Here is a 23367-nt window from a genome sequence, read left to right on the forward strand (position 1 = left end):
AGCTACAAGGAATACCACATTACAGGAAAGGTACGACAGACATCCTGTAGCGGTTCAAATGGAGCTTCCTGCAGAATGCTTAGGACCAGGTTAAGGTCCCAGGCGTCCAGGGGCACCTTATAGGGAGGTACCAAGTGGGAGAATCCCTGGATGAAAGTCTTCACCTGCAAACTGGCAGCAATAATGTGTTGAAAAAGGACAGAGCAGATATCTGTGAACTTGGGGCCAACCCTGAGTCCAGGCCAGACTGGAGAAAGGCCAAGATGTTGGGAATAGAGAATCTTAGTGGAGAATAACTGCGGCCTCGACACCAAGAAAAGAAAACCTTCCAGGTGTGATGGTAAATTCGTGCCAAGGTAGGCTTCTGGGCGCTAACCATTGTAGCGACCACCTTGCACCCAAACCCCGCCTAGGTCAGAATCCAAGATTCAACGGCCATGCCGTCAAACACAGGGCCCTAAGCTCGGGTGGAAGATCGGGCCCTGAGATAGTAGATCTGGGCGCTCTGGCAGTCACCAAGGAACGTTGGCGAGCAGCTGTATTAGCTCTGCGTACCATGCTCGACGGGGCCAGCAGAAATCGCTGGAGCCCCTACTGTTTTGATCTTCTTGACCCTCGGAAGTAGTGGCAGTGGAGGGAATAAGTATGGGAGGCAAAACTGGTTCCATGGCAGAACCAACGCATCCATGGCGATCGCCTGCAGGTACCAGGACTGAGCGACAAACGTGGGCACCTTGGCGTTCAACCTGGAGGCCATCCGGTCCTCATCCGGTGTTCCCCACCGTTGGCAAATCTGCTGGAAGACCTCAGGGTGTAGTGGCCATTGCCCGGACGCAGGACCCTGTCGGCTGAGGAAGTCTGCCGCCCAGTTCTCCACGCCCAGGATGTGGACCGCCGAGTGGTTCCTCTCGGCCCAGTGAAGAACGTGCCCTACCTCGCGCATGGTTGCTCTGCTGCGGGTGCCCCCTTGATTGATGTAAGCCACTACTGTGGCGTTGCCCGACTGAATCCGGACGGGGTGGCCTGCTAGAAGGTGATGAAAGTGTTGCAGAGCCCGCCGGATCGCTCTTATCTCCAACAAGTTGATTTGGAGGCGTGTCTCCTGCGGCGACCACCGTCCCTGGGTTGGGTGGTGGCGAAAAACCGCTCCCCAGCCGAGGAGGCTGGCGTCGGTTGTGACCACCAACCAGTGGTGTGGGGGAAAAGGTTTCCCCTGAAGCAGGGAGGAACCGACTGTCCACCCTGAGAGGGCAACCGGCACCGGTGATTGAGCGTGAACAGATTCTTGTCCCAGGATGACAAGAGGGCATGCTGCAGGGGACGAAGATGGAACAGGGCGAACAGGATCGCTTCCATTGCTGCCACCATTTTTCCTAGACTCCTCATCCCAAAACAGATGGTGTGAGTGACTGGTTGGTGAAGTGTCCAGACTCCCTGTCGGAGAGCTAGGGGCTTGTCTCGAGGGAGAATTACCAACCCTCGGAAGGTGTCGAAGATCATCCCTAAAAAGGAAATTCTCTGAGCTGGAACAAGGGATGATTTCTTCATGTTGACCAACCACCCTAAGTGGGAAAGAGTATCTAGCGTGATGTTGACACTTTCCTTGCATGCCCAAATCGAAGGGCCCTTGTCCAAGAGGTCGTCTAGATAAGGCAAGGAGACTATGCCCCGGGAGTGCAGGATGGCCACGAAGACTGCCATGACCTTTGTGAACACTCTGGGGGTGGTGGCTAGCCCTGCAAACTGGAAATGTAGACCGTTGATGGCGAAACGTAGAACTCTTTGATGCGGAGGGAAAATGGGGATGTGTAGGTAGGCGTCCTGGATGTTGATAGAGGCCAAGTATTCTCCCTGCCCCATGGCCGATATAACTGAACGGAGAGGCTACATCCAGAAATGTCTGATCCTGATAAATTTGTGCAGAAGCTCCAGGTCCAAAACAGGCCCGACAGTCCCGTCCTTTTTGGGGACCACGAATAGGCTGGATTAGAAGCCCTGAGCCTTCTCGTGCTCTGGCACGGGAATAATGACTCCGTTGTGCTGGAGCAATTCGATGGCTCCTAGTAAAGCCCTTGCCCGGGTATGCACCTTGGGAAGACGGGAAAGAAAGCATTTGTGGGGGCACCTGACAAATTCTCTCTTGTACCTTGAGGACACCAGCTCTCACCCATTTGTCGTGTGTGATGGTGAGCCAGACGTGGTGAAACCAGAGTAGGCGGCCGCCTACCTTGCTGATGTCGCCTGAAAAATGCCTCGAGTCATTTGGCTGAGCATCTTTGGGACCTGGTCCTCTCGACCTGGACTGGTGAGTATGCATTCTCCCCAACGGGTTGGCTCTATATGAGACCTGTCGATCCCTATCCTGATTGGGGCGACCTGAAGCAGTGGAATTGGTCGCTGTAGTCCACCCGGGGTTGCGAAAGGCCCGAAAGTATTAAGTTATGTACCGGTAACTGTATTTTTCGGAAGCCCATGACAGCACCACGAGAGAGGGGATCCGCCCTTCAGGAACAGGAAACCTACAGATACAAAAGGGCGGCACCTCTCACGCATCAGTTGGATTACAGAGCTTGAGAGGCAACCATGGTTAGTACACCGCATATACACACACAATATATACAACCTATCTATCCTATTTACAATTCTTTAAACCATCTCCCACATAAGGTGAACTCATGAAAACAATCTTCTAAAGGAGTGCACCCCTATACGTGAACAAGGGAGGGAACTAAGGGTGCTGTCAAGGGCTTCCGAAAAAAACCGTTACCGGTACGTAACTTAATACTTTATTTGGAATCCCATGACAGCACCACGAGAGAATTACAGAGATGTAAACTAATCTAGGGAGGGACTACAGCCTGCAGCACCCTTAGCCCGAAGGTGAGATCTGAGGAGGCATCCATGTCTAACCGATAGTGGTTAAAAAAGGTGGAAGGAGATGACCAGGTGGCCGCCTTACATATCTGGTCAATTGATACTCCCAGTCTCTGCCCAGGATGATGCTATGGCACGAGTGGAATGCGCCCTCAGGTTCTGTGGAGCCAGACCGCCACCTGCTGTATAGGCAAGAGAGATAGCCTCCCTAATCCACCTCGATATCGTGCGCTTTGACACTCTACACCCTTTCCTGGGACCTTAGAAGGATAAAAATAATGCGTTCTCCTTCCTCCAAGGATCCGTGGCTGCTAAATATTTAAGTAGGCATCTCTTAACATCTAGAGCTTGAAGTTTTTGTTCTTTAGGATTGGTTGGATTAGGGAGGAAGGAAGGCCGAACTATCTCTTGTGTTCTATGAAAATGAGATGCTACCTTGGGAAGGTATGCCGGGTCTGGCCTTAGGATTACTCTATCCTGTAAGAATTCTGTGTAAGGGGGCAATCTGGAAAGTGCCTGCATGTCGCTAATACTACGTGCAGATGTTATGGCTACAAAAAAAGCTGTCTTAAGTGATATCATCTTTAGTGAAGCAGAAACCAGAGGTTCAAATGGTTTTTCTGTCATGGCTGTCAGGACTAAATTCAAGTCCCAAGGTATACACCCATCCTTAAGTATGGGCCTCGATCTGGTAACTGCCTTAATGAATCTCGCCACCCAATGGCTGCCGGCAATGTCGCATGCAAATAGGGCCCCTAAAGCTGAAACCTGTACTTTTAATGTACTAGTGGAAAGGCCCAACTCGAGACCCCTCTGGAGGAATTCCAGAATCTGTTTTATGGGTATTCCATCCCTGATATTAAACTCAAAAGGTGAACAGGAATCGCCTCCAGGTTCTAGCATCGATATCTGTGGTGGTTTGTTTCCTACTTTTTAGCAGTGTATCGATTACATTTTTTGAGAAACCTCTGTCCTTCAATAGTGCCCTCTCAAACACCATGCCGTCAAACGGAGTCCCGCAACTTGTGGGTGGTTGACTGGCCCCTGGTAGAGGAGATATGGAAGGTTCGGCAGTACCCAGGGATCGCTTACTGACATGGTCCTCAACCATGCAAACCAGGTCCTTCTGGGCCAGAAGGGGGCAATCAATATGACCCTTGCCCCGTCTTCCCTGATCTTCCTCACTACCAGAGGTAGAAGGTTCAAAGGCGGAAAAGCATAAGCCAGCGAGTAGTCCCATTTTATTAGGAGGGCGTCCACGGCCAGTGGATTTTTCCTGGGATTTAGGGAGCAGAAAGGTTTTTCCTTCCTGTTTTCTTTGGTGGCAAAGAGGTCCACCTCCGGTTGACCCCATTTGCAGACAATCTGGTTGTAGATGTCTGAGTTTAAAGCCCATTCTCCCTGATTTAGGGCCCTGCGGCTTAGAAAGTCTGCCTTCATGTTGTCTTTTCCCCTGATGTGGAGTGCAGTTAAAGATAGAAAATTTTTCTCGGCTATTTGAAGGAGACGTTTTGTTATCCGCATCAGGGTGTCGGAGCGGGTTCCACCTTGGTGGTTGACATAGGCTACCGCTACCTGGTTGTCCGAGAGTATCCTCACATGATGGCCCTGTAGATACATAATGAGTTTTTTTTAACGGCCAACTCAATCGCCAGCAGCTCCCTCTGGTTAGATGAGGTCTCAGCATCGGAGTCCCACTGTCCCTGTACCACTATGTCCCCCATATGGGCCCCCCAACCCCAAGGACTAGCGTCTGTGGTTATTACGCAGGTTATCTGCATCACCCCCCCCCCCCCGGCTAAATTTTCATCGAGCCACCACCTAAGAGATGTAATAGTTGAGGGGCTTAGCACTACTTGACCCTGCAAGGAGCCCTCTAAGGTCCTGCTATTCACCAGGACGGCTTTCTGAATGGCCCTAGTGTGGAATTGTGCCCACTTGACAGCTGGGATACATGAGGTTAGGGAGATTACAGGGACATGGCCTGCCTGAGGGTCATGGAGGGTTTATCGTTTGCCCGAAGAACCTGCTGCTGTATCTGCTGTAATTTATCTACGGGTAACAGACACTGCTGAGTTTCTGAATTTAACAGCAAGCCTAGAAACTTCTGGACCCTTATGGGCTGAAAACGGGATTTCTCATAATTTATTATCCATCCGAGGTTCTCTAATCTGGACTTAGCTTTTTCTATCCGAGATAGACAATGACCCACTGAATTTCCCACAATCAAAAAAATCATCTAAGTATGGGACAATTAAGATGTCAACTTCCCGTAAATGAGCCATAACTTCGGCCACTATTTTTGTAAACACCCGGAGCGCTGCTGAGAGACCAAAGGGAAGGGCTCTATATTGATAATGACGGATTATACAGTCTATTGATACCGCCACTCAGGAACTGCTGGAAATCTGCGTGGATAGGCACTTGATAGTACGCGTCTTTCAAGTCCACGACTGCCATAAAACACCCTTCAAACAGCATTTTTATTGTTGAATTGATGGACTCCATTTTAAAGGTGCGATTAACCAAAAATTCATTAAGGAAACGCAAATTAATAATCGTTCTAAAGGTTTTATCCGGTTTTTGGATTAGGAATAAGGGAGAGTAGAAACCTCTTCCTCTCAGATTCTGGAACCTCAGAACGTTTTTCAGGCACAGGTTCAAGACCTCTGCTTCTAAAGCCGCTTGTTCGAGGGGTGAAGATCTTAAGGGTGTTGGTTTAAAGGTATCCCGTGGGACTTGAGTAAACTCCAACCTGAGCCCGGTGGATATCACATTCCGCACCCAGTCACTATTGGTGACCTGTAACCATGCTGGGAGGAAGGATGACAGCCTACCCCCCACGGGAATTGCTAGTCATTGGTTCTGTCTTTTTCGTTTTCTTGACGAGCGCCTGAACATGAAGCCCGTACCTCTTCTATCTTCCCATCTGGGACGGTCTCTATTAGGTGAAGGGTTGCGCCTTCTCCTTTGACCGAATCTCCTATTAAATGGACGTCGGTAAGATGCGGACCAAAGATTTGGGAATTTTTTTTCTTATCATCCCCGGCCTTCTCCAGCAGTTCGTCCAGGACTGCTCAAATAAATATTCCCCTCACACAGGATAGTACAGAGTTTCGCCCTGGACTGAATATCTCCCGGCCAGCACTTTAGCCACAGGGCTCTCCGAGCCGCATTAGAGAGTCCTGCTGCCCTGGCGGCCATTCTGACTGCATCAGCAGAGGCATCCGCTAGGAAGGCTGCACCATCCTGGATTATTGGTAGGGCCCCAAGGATTGCCTGTCTAGATGTTCCTTGTTTTAACTGCGACTAACTGGTCCAACCAGACCATCATGGACCTGGCCATGCATGTTGATGCTACTGCTGGTCTTAAGGAACCAGCTGCTATCTCCCAGGTATTTTTAAGGAAGGTAAACAGGCCTTCCTGTCTAGAGGATCTTTAAAGGGACCCCATTGTCCTCAAAGGGTAGTGAGGATCTCTTTGATGCCTTCGCAATAGCTGCATCTAATTTGGGGGCCTTGTCCCAATTTATTGTTGAATCGTCAAAGGGATATCTCCGCTTGAGGGCTGGTGGTAGCGACCCTCTTTTATCTGGCTTTTTCCACTCTCTGCGGATCAGATCCTGAATCTTTTCGTTTAGTGGGAAGACTCTACGCTTCCTCTGCTCCAGCCCCCCGAACATGACATCCTGCATGGATAATTGAGGCTTCGGCTCCTCCACCTCCATTGTCCCTCTGACTGCTTTTACTAACTTGTCTACCCGGTCAAGCAGCAGGCAAAACCGACCAGAGTCCTCGTCTGAGGACGAGGGAGATGAAACATGGGAGTCCTTACTTCTCCTCCACTCTGTCGAGGAATCCGACTCCACCGGGTCCTCACCCCTTAAACTTTCTGGTTGGGACAGGGATTTTAAGGGTTTCCTTCATCTCTGCCCTGACTATATCCCTTAAACACGCCGCTACTGCGGGCGACTCCTTCGCCACTATCTGCTGGATACAGGGGGGGGGAAACAATCTTTTGGGGCATGAGTCTGGTAACGGGCAAGCACAGAGTGCGCATTCCCTGTGTTTGGTTTTACTCGTAGCTTTCTTCCCCTAGAATAAAACACAGAAGGAGGCCCCGTCACTGAGTGAACATTCATGAAGATCACTTACCAGTGCCACAATCAAGCACCGGAGAATGAGGGGGATTTTTCTCAGTCGATGCTCCTATCCGCCTAGAGGAGCCTTTATGACTGGATTGGTCACTTCGTCCCGGACGCTCCTTACTGTCACGGGACTCCTTCTGTTTGACCTGCCTAAGGTCAACCAGGGGCGGCAGTGAAGATTGTCGCTGTTGCCGCCATTGCTGCTGCTCCTGATCGCTCTCCATTACTGCACGCAATAATGTGGCCAAGGCAAGGCACCCATCTAGGGTCCTGCCTATATACCCCTCCTCCTCCGGACAGCAGATTTTCCTCCTGCCGCGCCCTCCCCCCCCCCCATAGGGCCTCCCTTCCCAGCTGGAGACGCTCTGGGTAGGAGAACCGGCGCTTACCGGCGTCCTCCCGATGGGCGCCGCCATCTTGGGTCCCCGCGCCTGCACAGAGGCTCTGCTAACCCGGAAGCGTCCCCAGGCCCCGCCCCCTGACGTCACCGCGACTCCGACGTGACCGGAAGTCACGCGGGACGCCCGGGCGCTCCACTATGGAGCGCTCTCCGGCCTCAGCGCCCTGCAGCCACGCCGCCCCCCCCCCGACCACCGCGATCGCGCCGCAGTTGGGAGCCCCTGGGGGGCATACTTACCGGCGGCTACCACATATGGAGACAGACCTCCTCCGGACGCCGCTCCCTGCTGTATACGCCACCGCCGTGCCACCCATCCTGGGCCACCGTGGCGTCCTCCAGGAGCGCCGCACCAGGCCGAGGTAGGAGACCCCCTCGCTACCTGTACCGGCCGGCCGGCCTGGGATCCGGTATTTCATCTGTAGGATTCCGTCCCCTCAGAAACAGGAAACCAACTGATGCGTGGGAGAGGTGCCGCCCTTTTGTATCTTTAGGTTTCCTGTTCCTGAAGGGCGGATCCCCTCTCTCGTGGTGCTGTCATGGGAGTCCGAATAAAACGTGCCTTAAACTGGTGACGAAACTGCGGTTTGACCTTTTGTTGAGGGAGAAAACCGCTCTTCCCTCCTGTGGAGTCGGAGATGAGCTGGTCTAACTTCTCTCCGAATAGGCGGCCACACTGATAAGGTAGAGAAGTCAAGGACTTCTTGGAGGTTGAATCGGCCCGCCATGTCCTTAACCATGGAGCCCTCCTGATGGAAATTGCGTTTGTGGCCGCAAGTGCCGCACAATTTCCCGCATCCAAAGATGCATTGATTAAGTAGTCCCCAGTCATAACGATCTGACTCGCGGTCTCTGATACCTCTGCAGGTAGGTCCCTATCCTGCAAGGCTCTTTTCAATGATTCTGACCAAGAAATCATGGCCTTGGCTACCCACGTTGCCGCGAACGAGGGAGAGAGTGCTGATCCTGATGCTTCAAAAACGGAGCGAGCCAAGCTCTATATGAGACGATCAGTGGGATCCTTAATAGCAGACCCACTAGGTACAGACAACAGGGTTTTAGAGGCCAAGCGTGACACAGGTGGATCCACCGTTGGGGATTTCGTCCATTTTTTACAGAGATCCGGGGCAAACGGATACCTCGCGTTGAGCACCTTCTGGCCCGAGAAGCATCTGTCTGGCCGTTCCCTGTGTCGTTGCACTATGTCCTCGAACTCTGGGTGAGTGCAAAATACTCTATGCGGTCGCTTAACTCACTTAAATGCCACCTTATGGCTTGAAGCCAAGGTGTAATCATCCTCAATCCCCAGAGTCTGGTTAACTGCTTCGATGCGGCTATATCCACTTTCCACGACACCCCGGGGTATCTAGGTCCAGAGGTTCATCCGAGTCGTAATCTGAGCTTTGCTCACTGTTGACTACTGGAGGAGAGCGAGAAGCAGAACTCACGGATGCCGAGGCACCGGATGGACCGGGAGATGCCGGTGGGTTAGTTTCCCCTGCGTCTGCCTGGAGTGAGAGCGGCCCCTGCAGGACGGAGGCTCCTGTGAGGTGGAGGACCCCTCCAAGACAGGTGAGCCACCCCTGCCCCTATCTGGGGTGCAAAGGGACTCGATTGCTCTTGTAAGTGACGCCATAGACTGCGACAGTGATAGGGCCCATTCCGGGGGACTTGGTACACTGGGCTCGGTCGCAGGGGAGGGCTCCTGGGTGTGTTTGGAATTGCAGGCTTCGCATAATCGCTTGCTCTGCGGAAAAGCGGCCCGACGAGATGCATGCAGCGTATAGGAACGTGCGAGTCTTCGCTTTTCCGGCCATGCTGTATCTGCCAGGCATCAGTACTTGCAGTCCGTTGGGAGGGGGAAAGCACTGCTCGTTTACACGTAGCATGGCCTCTTGGGTTGGCGGTGCAGCACTTACCCCAGTCCTGTGCCCCCCCCACGTGTCCTGGAAGTGCTGGGCGTTGCTCAAGCTTAAAGAAGTATGCGCCTCAGCTGCGGCTGGGCCGTCGGGAGGAGTCCTGGGGCGCTACTTCCAGTTGAGGCCTAGCGCTGGTCCGAAGCCGTAGGCTCAATTTCTTCGGGCCGCCAGAAGTGACGCGAAGGTGGGACTTCCGCTCACGGCCTAGCACCGGCCGAAGCCGCCGGCTGGATTTTCACCATCTGCCCACGATGGGGAGGTGGACCTATCGACCGCCAGGCAGAGGATACATGGCCAGACGCCAGGACACGCCGCCGTGCGCGATGGGGGGGTGGGGGAACTACATTCGCACGACAAGGCTAAGGGCTCCAGCCCTGTGGACACTGCTGCAGGAGCCCTCCCAGGCCATCCCCCTCCGTGACGATGCTTCAGCTTCCAGCTCAGGTAGGAGGGGGGGGCAAATCTAGGATGGTGCAGGCACCCTAGCTCCATTCTTCCCTCCAGGGATGAGGAGAGGGATCGTCTGCCGAATTGCAGCACCGCAGTCTAGCATTGGTGGAGCAGTGGGGGCCGCATGGACTATGCTTGTGCCTCTGTACAGCCTAGGGTTTCAATACAAAGGGTGGTCGGGTGGTCAGGGCTAAGTCCGGCATCATGTCCCATGGTGCGAGAGTGGATACGTGGAGGCGACACTCACACGTGCTGACCAGTTGTTGGCTTGGGGAGATTGGATCCTTTCAATAGGGTCCGTCGCCCCTGTCTCATCTTCATAGAAAAAAAAAAAAAAAAAAAAGTCTGGAGAAAAACCAGACATGTGCCTCCAACGGACACTAAGCATGAACTGGTTTCCGCCCGCAATCGGGGCGAGGGTGTATATGGCGGAGGAGGAGCTAACCTTTTTTCACTTCGTGTCAGCCTCCAGGTGGCAGTAGCATACACCCACAGTACCTGTGTCCCCCAATCAGGCAAAGGAGAAAATGTATGTGTGTCAAAATGTGAGTGAGCATATACAGGTGCTACTCAAAATTAGAATATCAAAAAATTAATTTTAGTTCACTACAAAAAGTGAAACTTAGTCGTTACAAACAGTAATCTATTTCAAGTGTTTGTTTATGTTGATTATGGCTTACTGCCAATGAAAACCCAAAAGTCATCTCAGGAAATTAGAATACTTTACAATCATTTTTCAAGCTGGTGTTATAAAATCCAAGATGTTGGCCTACTGAAATGTATGTTCAGTAAATGCACTCAATACTTGGTCAGGGCTCCTTTTGCATCAATTACTGCATCAATGCGGCATGGCATGGCGGCGATCAGCCTGTGGCACTGCTGAGGTGTCACAGAAGCCCAGGTTGCTTTGATAGCAGCCTTCAGGTCATCTGCATTGTTGGGTCTGGTGTCTCATCCTTCTCTTGACAATACCCCGTAGACTCTGTGGTTAAGGTCAGGTGAGTTTGTGTGCCAATCAAGCACTGTTGTTTTTAAACCAGGTATTGGTACTTTTGGCAGTGTGGACAGGTGCCAAATCCTGCTGGAAAATTAAACTTCCATCTCCAAACAGCTTGTCGGCAGAGGGAAGCATGAAGTGCTCTAAAATGATCTGGTAGACGGCTGCGCTGACTTTGGTCATGACCAGTGGACCTACACCAGCAGATGACATGGCTCCCGAAACCATCACCGATAGTGGAAATTTCAAGCAGCTTGGATTGTGTGCCTCTCCACTCTTCCTCCATACTCTGGGACCTTAATTTCCAAATGAAATGCAAAATTTACTTTCACCTGAAAACACCTTGGACCACCGAGCAACAGTCCAGTTCTTTTACTCCTTGGACCAGGTAAGACGTTTCTGGCGTTGTTTGTTGGTCATGAGTGGCTTGACACAAGGAATGTGACACTTGTATCTCATGTCCTGGATACGTCAGTATGTAGTGGCTCTTGAAGCAGTGACTCCAGCAGCAATCCACTCCTAGAGAACCTCCCCCAAAATGTTTCAATGCCTTTTCTTAACAATTCTTTCAAAGCTGCAGTAATCCTTGTTGCTTGTGCACCTTTTCTCTGGGAATTGGACTTCTGAGCTTCCCAGAGAGTCTGAGAACAGGGGTCTGCAGTCTCATCTGAATGGAGCAGAGTTGTGCATGCTTGGCCTCGGCTCTATTCGTTAGCTACAGAGCTGTTGAGCACAGTGCTCAACAGCTCTATTACCATCAGTTCCATAGACAGTAAATAGAACCGAAGTCAAGCACCTTCCAATCCATTCATAGCCAAGCTGCAGAGTTTGGTTCTCAGGATTGCTGGGGGTCCCAGTGGTTAGTCCCCCAACAATCTAAGTTAGCCATCATAGGGATCAGGGATAACTTGACTTTTTGGGGGAATAACCCTTTAAGACCAAATGGCCTCTGTTCAGCGTATTCACCGTGATGCATACGTTAAACAGGTGCCTCCTATGGATGCTATACAGTGGTTTCGACATCCACTGTAAAAAAAAATTTAAATACATCTTTCACAGGATAAAGTTGAATGGAATAGTGCAGTTTACTACCAAATCCGCTGCGGATCTGCAGCAGAATCCACACCGTGTGCACAGAGCCTAAAAATTCACTTCTCTCCTCTGATATGATCTTGCATATCAGAGAAGAGAGAAATGGGGTCCCCCAAGCACCCCCTGATCTGTCCCTCAGCCCTTTCCCTCATTCCTGGGTAAAGAAAAAAAAAAAAAAAAAAAAAAAAATCATGACTGCTAAGCTTTGAGCTCAGGCATGAGAGTATCACAGATCTTTTTTTTTTTTTGGGCGGGGGGGACTAAGCCACGAAACATGCAGGGCAGGGCCTCGAGCACCCACGCTTACCACTAATGACACCACATTCAACATAATAATCTAATGTTAACAAATTCTGTGTCGTTCTTGTGGGTTCAAAATGCTCAGCATACCCTTGGATAAAATCCTTGAGGGGTGTGGTTTTCAAAATGGGTCAGTTGTGGGGGATTTCTACTGTTTAGGCACATCAGGGACTCTCCAAACATGACTTGGCATCTGCTCTCGATTCCAGTCAATTTTGCGTTTAAAAACGTTCCTTCCAAGCCCTGTCGTGAACCTACACAGTGGATTTCTACCACATATGGGGTATCGTCACACTCAGGAGAAATTGCACAACAAGTTGTGGTCCACTTGCTAGTTACCCTTGAGAAAATGGAAAAAAAAAAAGTTTGGGTCTAAAGTACATTCTTTGTGAAAAAAAGTTAAAATGTTAATTTTTTCCTTCCACATTGCTTAAGTTCGTGATGCAACTGAAATGTTAATAAAAGTATTGAATGTAGTTTTGAACACATTGAGGGGTGCAGATTTTATAATGGTGTCACTTTTGGGTATTTTCTGTCATATAGACGTTTCAGTCACTTAATGTGATGTTGTCCCTAAGTTTACAAAAAATTTTTGGTTGAAAAAGATTCTCCCGAGTACTGCAATATTCCATTTGTGGTCGAAAACTACTTTTGAAGCACAGTACAAAGCTCAGAAGGGAAAAAGCGCAATGTTGGAGTTGATATTTTACTCGACTGGTTTGAGGGTGCCATGTCACATTGGCCCTGAGGTGCCAGAACAGAACCCTCCATAAGCGACCCCATTTTACAAACTACACCTCTCAATGAATTCATCTAGGGGTGCAGTGATCATATAGACATCACAGGTGGGTCAAAATATTAAACTATTGGGCAGTAAAGAAAAAAAATAAATAAATTACCACAAAAATGTTTTAGCCCCAGATTTTTACATTTTCACACTGGGAGATGGGAAAAAAAAATTTGTCCCACAATTTCTGATAAATGTAGAAATCCCCAAATGTGGCTGTACAGTACTGCTTAGCCACCCATAAAGACTCGGGAGGGACGCAATGCTATTAGCCTACTGGAGCGCAGATTTCCTAGCATCGTTTGCTGATTAAGTTTGCTCCTAAGTGCTAGAAGAGGAGAATTCCCCCCCTTCAAGTGACCCCGTTTTGGATTTTACACCTCAGTGGGAATTTATCTACAGGTATGTGCATACGCTGCGGATTGGTCTGCAGATTTTGCAAAATCCGCAGGTCAAAAGACCTGCGGTTTATCTGCGGATAAGCCTGCGGTTTTGCCCTGCAATTTATCATCTCTACAATGGAGGAGATGGCAAACCGCTGCGGAATCCGCAGAAAAGAATGACATGTCAATTCTTTCTGCGGATAGGGAACCACAGCAAAAACCGCGCTGAAAATTCCACACCGTCTGCACTACAGTTTCCATAGGATATAATGGTACTGTACACAGATAAGTGTAAGGTTATGGACATGGGAAGGAGAAACAGATGCTATAATTACTTACTAAATGGGAAACTGCTGGGGAAATCAGACATGGAAAAAGACTTAGGCATCTTAGTCAATAAGAAGCTAAATTGGAGTGCCCAGTGTCAGGCAGCTGCCACCAAAGCGAATAGGGTCATGGGATGCATTAGAAGAGGTCTGGGTACACGAGATGAAAACATAATTCTCCCTCTGTACAAATCACTCATCAGACCACACTTGGAGTATTGTGTGCCATTTTGGACGCCGGTGCTCAAGAAAGACATTACTGAACTTGAAAGGGTTCAAAGGCGGGCTACTAAAATGATAAATGAAGTTGGTTCACTACAATACCCAGAAAGGTTATCAAAATTAGGTCTATTTACTCTAGAAAAGAGAAGACTTAGGGGAGACCTAATATATATGTACAAGTATATCAGAGGGCAATACAGAGATCTCTCCAATGAACTGTTTGTACCAAGGACTGTGACAAGAACAAGGGGGCATTCTCTTCGTTTGGAGGAAAGACAATTTCTGCACCAGCATAGAAGAGGGTTCTTCACGGTAAGAGCAGTGAGGCTCTGGAATTCTCTTCCTGAGGAAGTGGTGATGGCTAACTCACTGAATGAATTTAAGAAAGGAATGGATGCTTGTATTGTAACAGTATAGAAGGTTACGAATAACAATATTATAGGTAGATGGTTGACCCAGCTTCGGGGGAAGGAATTTTTTCCCTATGGAGAAAATCGGCTTCTACTCTGTGGGTTTTTTGCCTTCCCCAGGATCAACAATGCAGAACTGCACTAAAAATAGGCTGAACTAGATGGACATAAGGTCTTCCTTCAGCCTTCAAAACTATGTTACTATGTTCCAACGCAGCTAATTCTGCTGCAGATCCGCAGCAGAATCCGCAGCGTGCGCACATACCCTACAGGTAGTGCCAATTTCTTTATCGCCTTATTGGGGGACACAGATTACCATGGGTGTATGCTGCTGCTGCTAGGAGGCTGACACTATGCAAAACAAGAAAATTACCTTCTCCCCGGCAGTATACACCCACCGACAGGCACCAAGCACCTCAGTTTGTGCTTAGTGTCTGTAGGAGGCGGACCGGGATCTCCCCAGATCCGCAGTTTTAATCCAATTTTCCTTTCAGGTTTAGTTTGAACTTTTTAATTTTCTCCCTCTTTTGTCTTTTAGGTTTTTTCCATTGGGAAACAGGGTATAGTTATCACCCTGATTTCCTATATCATGCGGCTGAGCGAGCAGTGTGGTGTCACCCACATCACAACTCTCAGTACCGCAGGCAGGACTTTTCCCTATCACCTTCCGGTGATGAGGGTTGTGGACAGGTGGCTGGTCCTTGCCGAATCCCCCTCCTCACCCCTTTCTCGGGACAGGGCTGAGAGGAAGACGGCGAACGTAGGTGTTCCAAGCCGTCTTCTGCAGGATGCGGGTACAGAGGACTCCTTCCCCTCCCAGCGGCCTGCCGTTTCCCCGTGGGCCCCTGTGGTGAGATCCTCTTCAGGGACGTCAGGCAAGTGCCTGTACGTTCCCTCCGGCCCCGCATAAGCTTCAGTGACATGGGAGAAGAAGGGACCTTGTTGGTTTCAGGTCCACAGATTTGAATCTCCCGCCCTTTCTGCCTGCCGCGCGCTCACACGGCCGCTTGCGTTCCTCCACTTTCCCTGATCTAGTCAGGGAGTCTCGGGGGATCTCCTCACTCACCGCAGCGTCGCAAGCGGCAGGACTGGGTCAGATTGCCATCCTTAGCGCGGTATGTCGGGCATGGGGCTGCGGCGCCGTCAGGGTGGGAGGCACTTTCACTTTCCCCTCAGTGCGGGGAAGTCCTCTGCTCTCCCTCCTCCCTTCCTGAACGCGCTCCTTTCAGCGCGCCTTTTCTAGCCCATCACAGGGCTTCTCTCTTTTGGATGCCAGCCCCCCCTCTTCTGCCATGCCCTCTCCGTCGCTATTAACCAGTCACGGCGCAGCCGCTAAGCTCCGCCTCCATCTTCCAGCACAAGGATTTCCTGATGCCTGAATCACTCCTTCCTGCGCTGTTTGGGGGACACTTCGACGTTTCTTCTGCTGCTCGCACAGAATCTCGGTAGGCTCTGCTCTGAGGCAAGGCTTAGCTCTCCTCGGCAGTTATTCCCAAATTTCTGCGGCCACTCAGTGCAGTTTACTTATGCCCAACCCTTCAGGGGATCTCTGCTTCAGGCCCACCGCTACCTTTTACGCCTGTGCGCGCTGTAAAAAGAAGTGGGCATCGGGTCGGTCGTCCCCATTCTGCCCCTCCTGCAGTCCTTCAGATATGTCAGCATCTCAGGAACGCACAGTCCCGGGCGGAGGGCGCTCTTCCCTCCTCTCTCCACCCGGAGTGGGCCGTTACAATGTCACAGTCTGTTTCTGACTTGACAAAAGTATCACAGTCGCTGGTCCAGGTCTTAGAACGATTGCCTCAGCTATCCTCAGCCACCTCTGCCCCGACCGCCTCTCGGGGTGAGTCGTCCACACCTGACCGCGACCTTCAGAGAGACAGACAGGGAAGGACTTCTAGGAAGCGGGCTCTGTCCACTTCGTCCTCGAGCTCGCAGGGCCCTTCTGCTCCCAGGCCTCCTTCTCCTTCCTCGGATGACAACCTTCAGTCAGGCGATGATTCTCAATCGGAAGCTAGTTCAGAGGGGAACAGCATTTCTAAAACGCGGGACATGATCGATAGCTGCAAGAAGACTATCTTCCAAACACTAAAAATTAAACAGGATGAGGCTCCACCTCAGGAATGCGCGGTTCTCCTTAAACGAGCCAGACCTCAGTCTCGAACCTTTCCCAATCACAACGATTTCGATACTACCTTATCCAAACACTGGGAGCGCCCTGAGCAACGTTTCTCAGGCCGCAAGTACTTGGACGTTCTGTACCCCTTTGACGCAGAACTGCTCTCAAAGTGGTCCAAGGCTCCCGAGGTGGATCCTCCAGTTTCCCGGATAGCCTCAAAAACGGTGCTCTCTCTACCACATGGGGCATCGCTCAAAGATCCTACTGACAGGCAGATTGAATCTCTGGCTAAGTCTATCTTTGAGGCATCTGGCGCCTCTCTGCCCTATTTTCGCATCCGCCTGGGTGGCGAAAGTCATTTCCGCTTGGGCAAAAATTCTTCGCAGAGGCATCTTAGCGTCAGCTCCTCAAGATGAGTTGGCGGATCTTGCAGATCAGATTATCCATGCGGATAAATACCTTTTGGCCGCCTCCTTGGACGCGGCCGGCTGCGTAGCAAGGGCTAACAGCAACATAGTAGCTGTACGCCGAGTCCTCTGGCTAAAGTCATGGAATGCGGACACTTCAAAAAAGTCGCTTACCAAACTGCCATTCCATGGCTCTAGACTCTTTGGAGCAAAGCTGGACCAGATAATTTCCGATGCCACTGGAGGTAAAAGTACTTCGCTTCCCCAATCTCGACCAAAACGTTTTTTGAACAGAAAGGGTTTTCGACCATTCAGGCCCTTTCGCCCCTTCTCTGCCACGGAGAGAGACACTCAACAGGATCGGCCGCCCGCCACCAGGGAGCGGGATCAGAGGAAACCTTCCTACAAACCCGCTCCTCGCTGGAGATCTAGAGGACAATATTCCAGATCTGCAGGCGCCAATTCCGGCAGATTTTCGTCTAAGTGACGGGTCACCCCCACCTGGAATTTCTTCCAGGGTGGGAGGCAGACTTTCCTCTTTCGCGGATGCTTGGCTGTCCGTTGTCGACGACGCTTGGGTCAGAGAACTCGTCGCATCCGGATACAAGATCGAATTTGCTTCACTCCTGAACAGACGGTTTTTCCGGTCTCCGCGACAGCGGGCCCAGATTCCGGGTTTTCTGCAGGCCATTTCCTCCCTTCTTTCCGCCAGAGTCATTGTTCCCGTTCCCTCAAACGAACGGTTTTCCGGGTTCTACTCCAATCTCTTTGTAGTCCCGAAGAAAGACTGCTCTCTTCGTCCTATTCTGGACCTCAAATTGCTCAAATCGCCACGTGAAGATTCTTCATTTCAAATTGGAGTCTCTTCGGTCGGTGATTGCTTCCATGGAACCCGGGGAATTCCTCTGCTCGGTGGACATTCGGGATGCCTATCTGCACATTCCAATTTGTGCGCAGCATCAGAAGTATCTTCGATTTGCGTTTCAGGGAGACCACTTTCAGTTCACAGCTCTTCCTTTCGGCCTAGCTTCTGCGCCCCGTGTTTTCACGAAGGTTATGGCGACCGTCATGGCCATCCTTCGCTCCAGAGGGATCCTCATCATCCCTTATCTGGACGATCTTTTGATCAAGGGTTCGTCTCGCCAGGACTGTCTCCAGAGCCTTCAGATAACTCTGGACACTCTCAGCCGCCTAGGTTGGCTAGTCCACAAGAAGTCCATTCTGATTCCCACCCAGCATCTGACCTTTCTAGGCATGGAATTCGATACGAAGCTAGCCTGTGTTTTTCTTCCAAAGGAAAAATTTACAACTCTTTCCAAGGGCATCAGGACTCAAGAGGCCTGCTCCCATTCCCATTCAGTTCTGCATGAAGGTCCTGGGGAAGATGGTGGCTTCCATGGAAGCAGTACCCTTTGCGCAGTTTCATCTTCGGCCCCTCCAGCTGTCTCTGCTTTCAGCCTGGGACAAGACCACGATGTCCTTGGACCGTCCTATTCGGCTTCCTCTCAGAGTGAGGCAGTCTCTCACTTGGTGGCTACGGCCAGCGTCAGTTCTCCAAGGGAGGTCCTTCCTTCCACCTCAGTGGCAAGTTATCACCACCGATGCGAGCCTTCTAGGATGGGGGGCCGTGTTCCATAAGAAAGCGGCCCAAGGACGCTGGAAGCCACAGGAGTCTCTCCTCCCAATCAATCTTCTGGAGATCAGAGCAATCTTCCTGGCCCTTCTTCATTGGCAGCCCCTCCTGTCCGGCAAGCCGGACCATATTCAGTCGGACAACGCCACGGCCGTGGCGTACATAAACCATCAGGGGGGCACGCGCAGCAAGCAAGTAATGTCAGAAGTGGCCAGGATATTCCGCTGGGCAGAACGTTATGTTATGACAATCTCCGCCGTCCATATTCCAGGGGTGGAAAATTGGGCAGCTGACTTTGAGTCGCCAGGGCCTAGCGTCCGGCGAATGGTCCCTGCACCCCGCAGTCTTCTCTCAGATATGCGACCGTTGGGGCACCCCGGATGTGATCTCATGGCATCTCGGATGAACCACAAGGTGCCGCAGTTCGTAGCCAGGTCCAGGGACCCTCTAGCCGTCGCATGCGACGCACTGGTGACTCCGTGGTCCCAGTTTCAACTTCCTTATCTGTTCCCGCCTCTGGCCTTGATCCCTCGAGTGGTCAAAAAGATAAAATCGGAAGGCGTACCAGTGATTCTAGTCGCTCCAGATTGGCCAAGACAGCCTTGGTACGCGGAACTGGTCAACATGCTCGCGGACGTCCCCTGGAGGCTTCCAGACCGTCCAGACCTTCTCTCGCAAGGCCCCCTTTACCAGGAGAATTCTCAGTCTGAGTTTGACGGCATGGCCGTTGAGACCGCAATTCTGAAGGAATCAGGTCTGTCCAGTCAGGTTATTCAAACTATGATAGGAGCCAGGAAACCAGCCTCTTCCCGCATTTACTATAGGTACTGGAAGGCTTTTTTCCGTTGGTGCGATGATAAAAGAGTCTTCCCAATGTCCTTTTCTATCCCATCTATCCTTGGGTTTCTTCAGTCTGGGTTAGACGCGGGTCTGTCCCTCAGTACGCTCAAGGGCCAGGTTTCTGCTCTCTCTATCCTCTTCCAAAGAGAGCTAGCTTCTCTTCCACAGGTCAAAGCCTTTCTGCAAGGGGTTTCCCACGTGGCTCCTCCTCATCATTCGCCAATAGACCCGTGGGATCTCAACCTCGTTCTTGGCGCTCTCCAGAAGGCGCCGTTCGAGCCTCTCCAGGACATCCCTTTGTCCCTTCTCTCTTGGAAGGTCACCTTTTTGATCGCCATTTCATCCATCAGAAGAGTTTCTGAATTGGCGGCCTTGTCTTGTCGTTCCCCTTACCTGATTCTCCATCAGGACAAAGCCGTTCTCAGGCCCGTTCCTTCTTTTCTTCCAAAGGTGGTTTCCGCTTTCCATATCAATGAGGATATCGTCCTTCCTTCTTTTTGTCCGGCTCCATCTCATCCTCTTGAGAAGTCTCTCCACAAACTGGACGTAGTTAGAGCCCTGCGTGTCTATCTCGCCAGGACTTCTTCCTTTCGTCGGTCCGATTCCTTGCTGATCATCTCTGAAGGTCGCCAGAAGGGCCTTCCGGCTTCCAAATCCACGATCGCTCGCTGGATTCGTTCTACCATTCTGGAGGCGTATCGTCTTCAGGAAAAGCGACCCCCTCCGGGAGTAAGCTCATTCCACCCGGGCTGTGGCGGCTTCGTGGGCTGCTCGTCACCAGGCCTCGGCCATGCAAATTTGCAAGGCCGCAACCTGGTCATCTTTGCACACTTTCACGAGGTTCTACAGGGTTCATACCCAGGCCTCGTCTGATGCTGTTGTTGGTAGGAAGGTTCTGCAGGCGGCGGTGGCTCACCGGCCGACCTAAGCCTTTCCGTTACTTTCGTTCCTCATTGCTGTTCCCACCCTTGGGGACTGCTTTGGAACGTCCCATGGTAATCTGTGTCCCCCAATAAGGCAATAAAGAAAGATGGATTTTTGGTTCTTACCGTAAAATCTCTTTCTTGGAGCCTTCATTGGGGGACACAGCACCCTCCCTATTTAAGTTGTACCGTGTTGGGTCTTGGAATCCCTTGTTGGGTTGGTACATATGTTTAGAGTTTTCTCGTTGCTTCTCCTACTGCTTTTTCACCAACTGAGGTGCTTGGTGCCTGTCGGTGGGTGTATACTGCCGGGGAGAAGCTAATTTTCTTGTGTTGCATAGTGTCAGCCTCCTAGCAGCAGCAGCATACACCCATGGTAATCTGTGTCCCCCAATGAAGGCTCCAAGAAAGATTTTACGGTAAGAACCAAAAATCCATCTTTTGATTCCATGGGTGTTTTCCAGAAACAAGCAGCAGTGGATGTTGCTTAGTGAAAATTGCAAGCTGCTATTGCAGTCACCAGTACGTTGTGTCCAACTCATGCTTCTGGAGAGGCACACGCATAAATTAGGCGGGCTCTCATCGCTACACAAATACTAAACATGTACAAAGGCTCTGAAAAAGAAAAATGGCTCCTGGCACCCCCAAAATAAATTCAGCAAATTATGTGCTCCCAAACTGAAATGCCCCCCATCCCTTCTTACCCCCATAGTGTGACTAAATCACAATTACTGTACCAGCCAACCATAACGTATGGATACATTTAATATCGGAAAAGGTGGGTGGGGGGGGGGGGGGGGGGAGAAAGTAAATTTTGCTTTTGTTGCCATTTTTCGAGACCACTAACGGATATGGGGGCTTATTTTTTGTGCCCTGAGCTGATGTTTTAACTGATACCATTTTGGGGCGGATACAATGTTTTGATCACATCTTACTGTAATGTTGCTGCGGCAAAAAAAAAAAAAATTCTGATTTTTCCGATTATATCAATTTACTTTATATTTTGATGGATTGAACTTTTATGAACGCAGCAATACAAAAAAATGTATTTTTAACGGGCCACAAGGCGGGAGATTTCACCTTTTGTATTTAATAACTTTAAAAACGTCACTTTTTTACATTAGTCTCCTTAGGGGGCTTGAAGCTGCTGTATACTACAAGTGTCTGTTCGCTTTTACTATACATAGTAGTGCATCAGCTCCATTTATAATGAAAACCACGATCTCTTATAAACACCAGCTAAACACTGGTTTTCACAGGAGTATCATAATGACAGGCACAGGGGTCTTCGGCAGACCCCAGCTGTCTCAGCAACCCATCTGTGCCCTGCAATCAAGTCACAGGTGCATGGAATGACACCCCCCCCCCCGGCACATATTAAATGCCGCTGTCAGATTGACAATGGCAATTAAGGAGATAAATGCCTCGTTCCACCTCAGGTTGTTAAAGGCAGATCATACCAGTATGTCATGTTGTTAAGAGGCGGTCCACTAGTCGAACAACCCCACCTCAAATCACTAGATTTCTTCCATATAAAAACCTCTACAATCTACTCCAATGCAGGTGCCATTCCAGCGCTTCGTCTTCCAGTGCTCGTGTGATATTTTGTCATGAAAGCCCTGCAGTTAATCGGCCTCTTCACGTTCACCTCCTTCAGGTGTATCTGACATCAGGTGGAAGTCTGAGGTCAGCAGTAGCTTAGGTTTCCCATGTGTCAATTTTTTTCTGAATGGAGAGTAGAGAGGCTGCTGATAAGGAGTTAAACATACTTGCAGTGGTAACCTAGAATTATGCACCAGCCAGCATCCATTGAGGAAAGGGTTAAATTGGTCAGCAAATCATCTTGAGTGCAAGACCAGGTTCAAATTGGTGTTTTATTGCCATATTTGCATAATACATAAATGTGAAACAAGTTTGTAAAAATTGCTGTCGATTTTGAACACTGCACCTACAATGCAATGTGCCAAAATTTCTAGTAACATTTTTTAAAACATTTTATTTACACAAGTTGAAAATTGAATGTATACTTAGCATGTGCTGGGAAACTGGATGTCATGCACTGCTGCTTTCACCTTCAAGTGTATTCAGGTTTTTACCTACAGATATCAACTGAGGGATTTATGAAAATTGACATGGCAAAAGCAAAACTAGCACTTACATCATAAGCTTCTGATCATCAGCAACAGAGCCAAACAAAGACTCATGCAATAGATGCCATGCTACGTCCTCCACCACTGCTGAATGACCAGTGAAGATTGCTTTAGCATCAATTATTTTGCCTTCTTTGGGTCCAGCACTTATGTCCCACAGGCAAACAGTCTGCAAACAAAAAGGATTGTTATTCCGGTATATTTCACAGCAATATTTGGAAATCTCCATCCACTAGCCGATACGGATACAAGTCCAGCTTACTCACATGATCATCAGATGCACTTAGGAGGTGTCCACTCAGGTTTGAGTTCCATGACAGGCCATAGCCTTCTTTCTGATGACCTCTTAACCTAAGATCAGGGTTACACTCTCCACTGGGATCTAACAAAACATGACAATAAGGCAATGTTTTTTATATATATTAAAAAAAATAAAATAAAGCTGGCAATTTGAAGCAGGCTCCACAGGTCATAACACACCTTGCCAAAAATGCTTGTCAGTGAGGTTCTGCCATTAACCAGCAAGCTGCTAATACCTGCAATACACATGCATCTCCATTGTGGCTTTGCACAACCTAGGAAAAGTCCTGAAGCTACTTTGCAGAAGAAGCAATTCTTTAATAAAATACCAAATTCCACAGCAAAGAAACTATTCTTCCACTTAAACACCAGAGATAATTAACAATTTAGTGAAAATGCAAGCATTAAAGTGTATCTGTCACCAGATTTTATCATACTAATTAGCATACATTAGATCTCTCAGATCTGATGCTTGTTTGTGTACTTACTATGAAAATCCATGTCACTGCCATAAAGGCCCTTTTACATTTAGCGATGCACCAGCGATCCGACCCGGTCAGGATCGCTGGTGCATTGCTAAATGATCGCTAGTGAGCCGTCACACAGGCAGACCTCACAGCGACGCAGCGCACGATACTCACCTTTCACACACAGCGATCCCGACGTCCTCCAGCCCGCCTCCACGCGTCGCTC

The 23367-nt window shown here is 49.9% G+C and overlaps 1 protein-coding gene across 2 annotated transcripts in view; it reads right to left on the reverse strand.

The window, feature by feature from the left end:
• RBBP7 (RB binding protein 7, chromatin remodeling factor) overlaps positions 1-23367 on the reverse strand; it is an 82892-nt gene that overhangs the window by 26444 nt on the left and 33081 nt on the right. For both annotated transcript variants that reach the window (XM_073574081.1, XM_073574087.1), the window contains exons 5-6: positions 22641-22756; positions 22383-22543 (exon numbers count right to left, since the gene is read on the reverse strand). In XM_073574081.1, coding sequence (XP_073430182.1) covers positions 22383-22543; positions 22641-22756 — 277 coding nt within the window. The remainder of the gene's footprint in view (positions 1-22382; positions 22544-22640; positions 22757-23367) is intronic.

Source organism: Dendrobates tinctorius, unplaced genomic scaffold, assembly GCF_039654945.1.
Source record: "Dendrobates tinctorius isolate UK_male_01 unplaced genomic scaffold, ASM3965494v1 ptg000007l, whole genome shotgun sequence".
Lineage (NCBI taxonomy): Eukaryota > Metazoa > Chordata > Amphibia > Anura > Dendrobatidae > Dendrobates > Dendrobates tinctorius.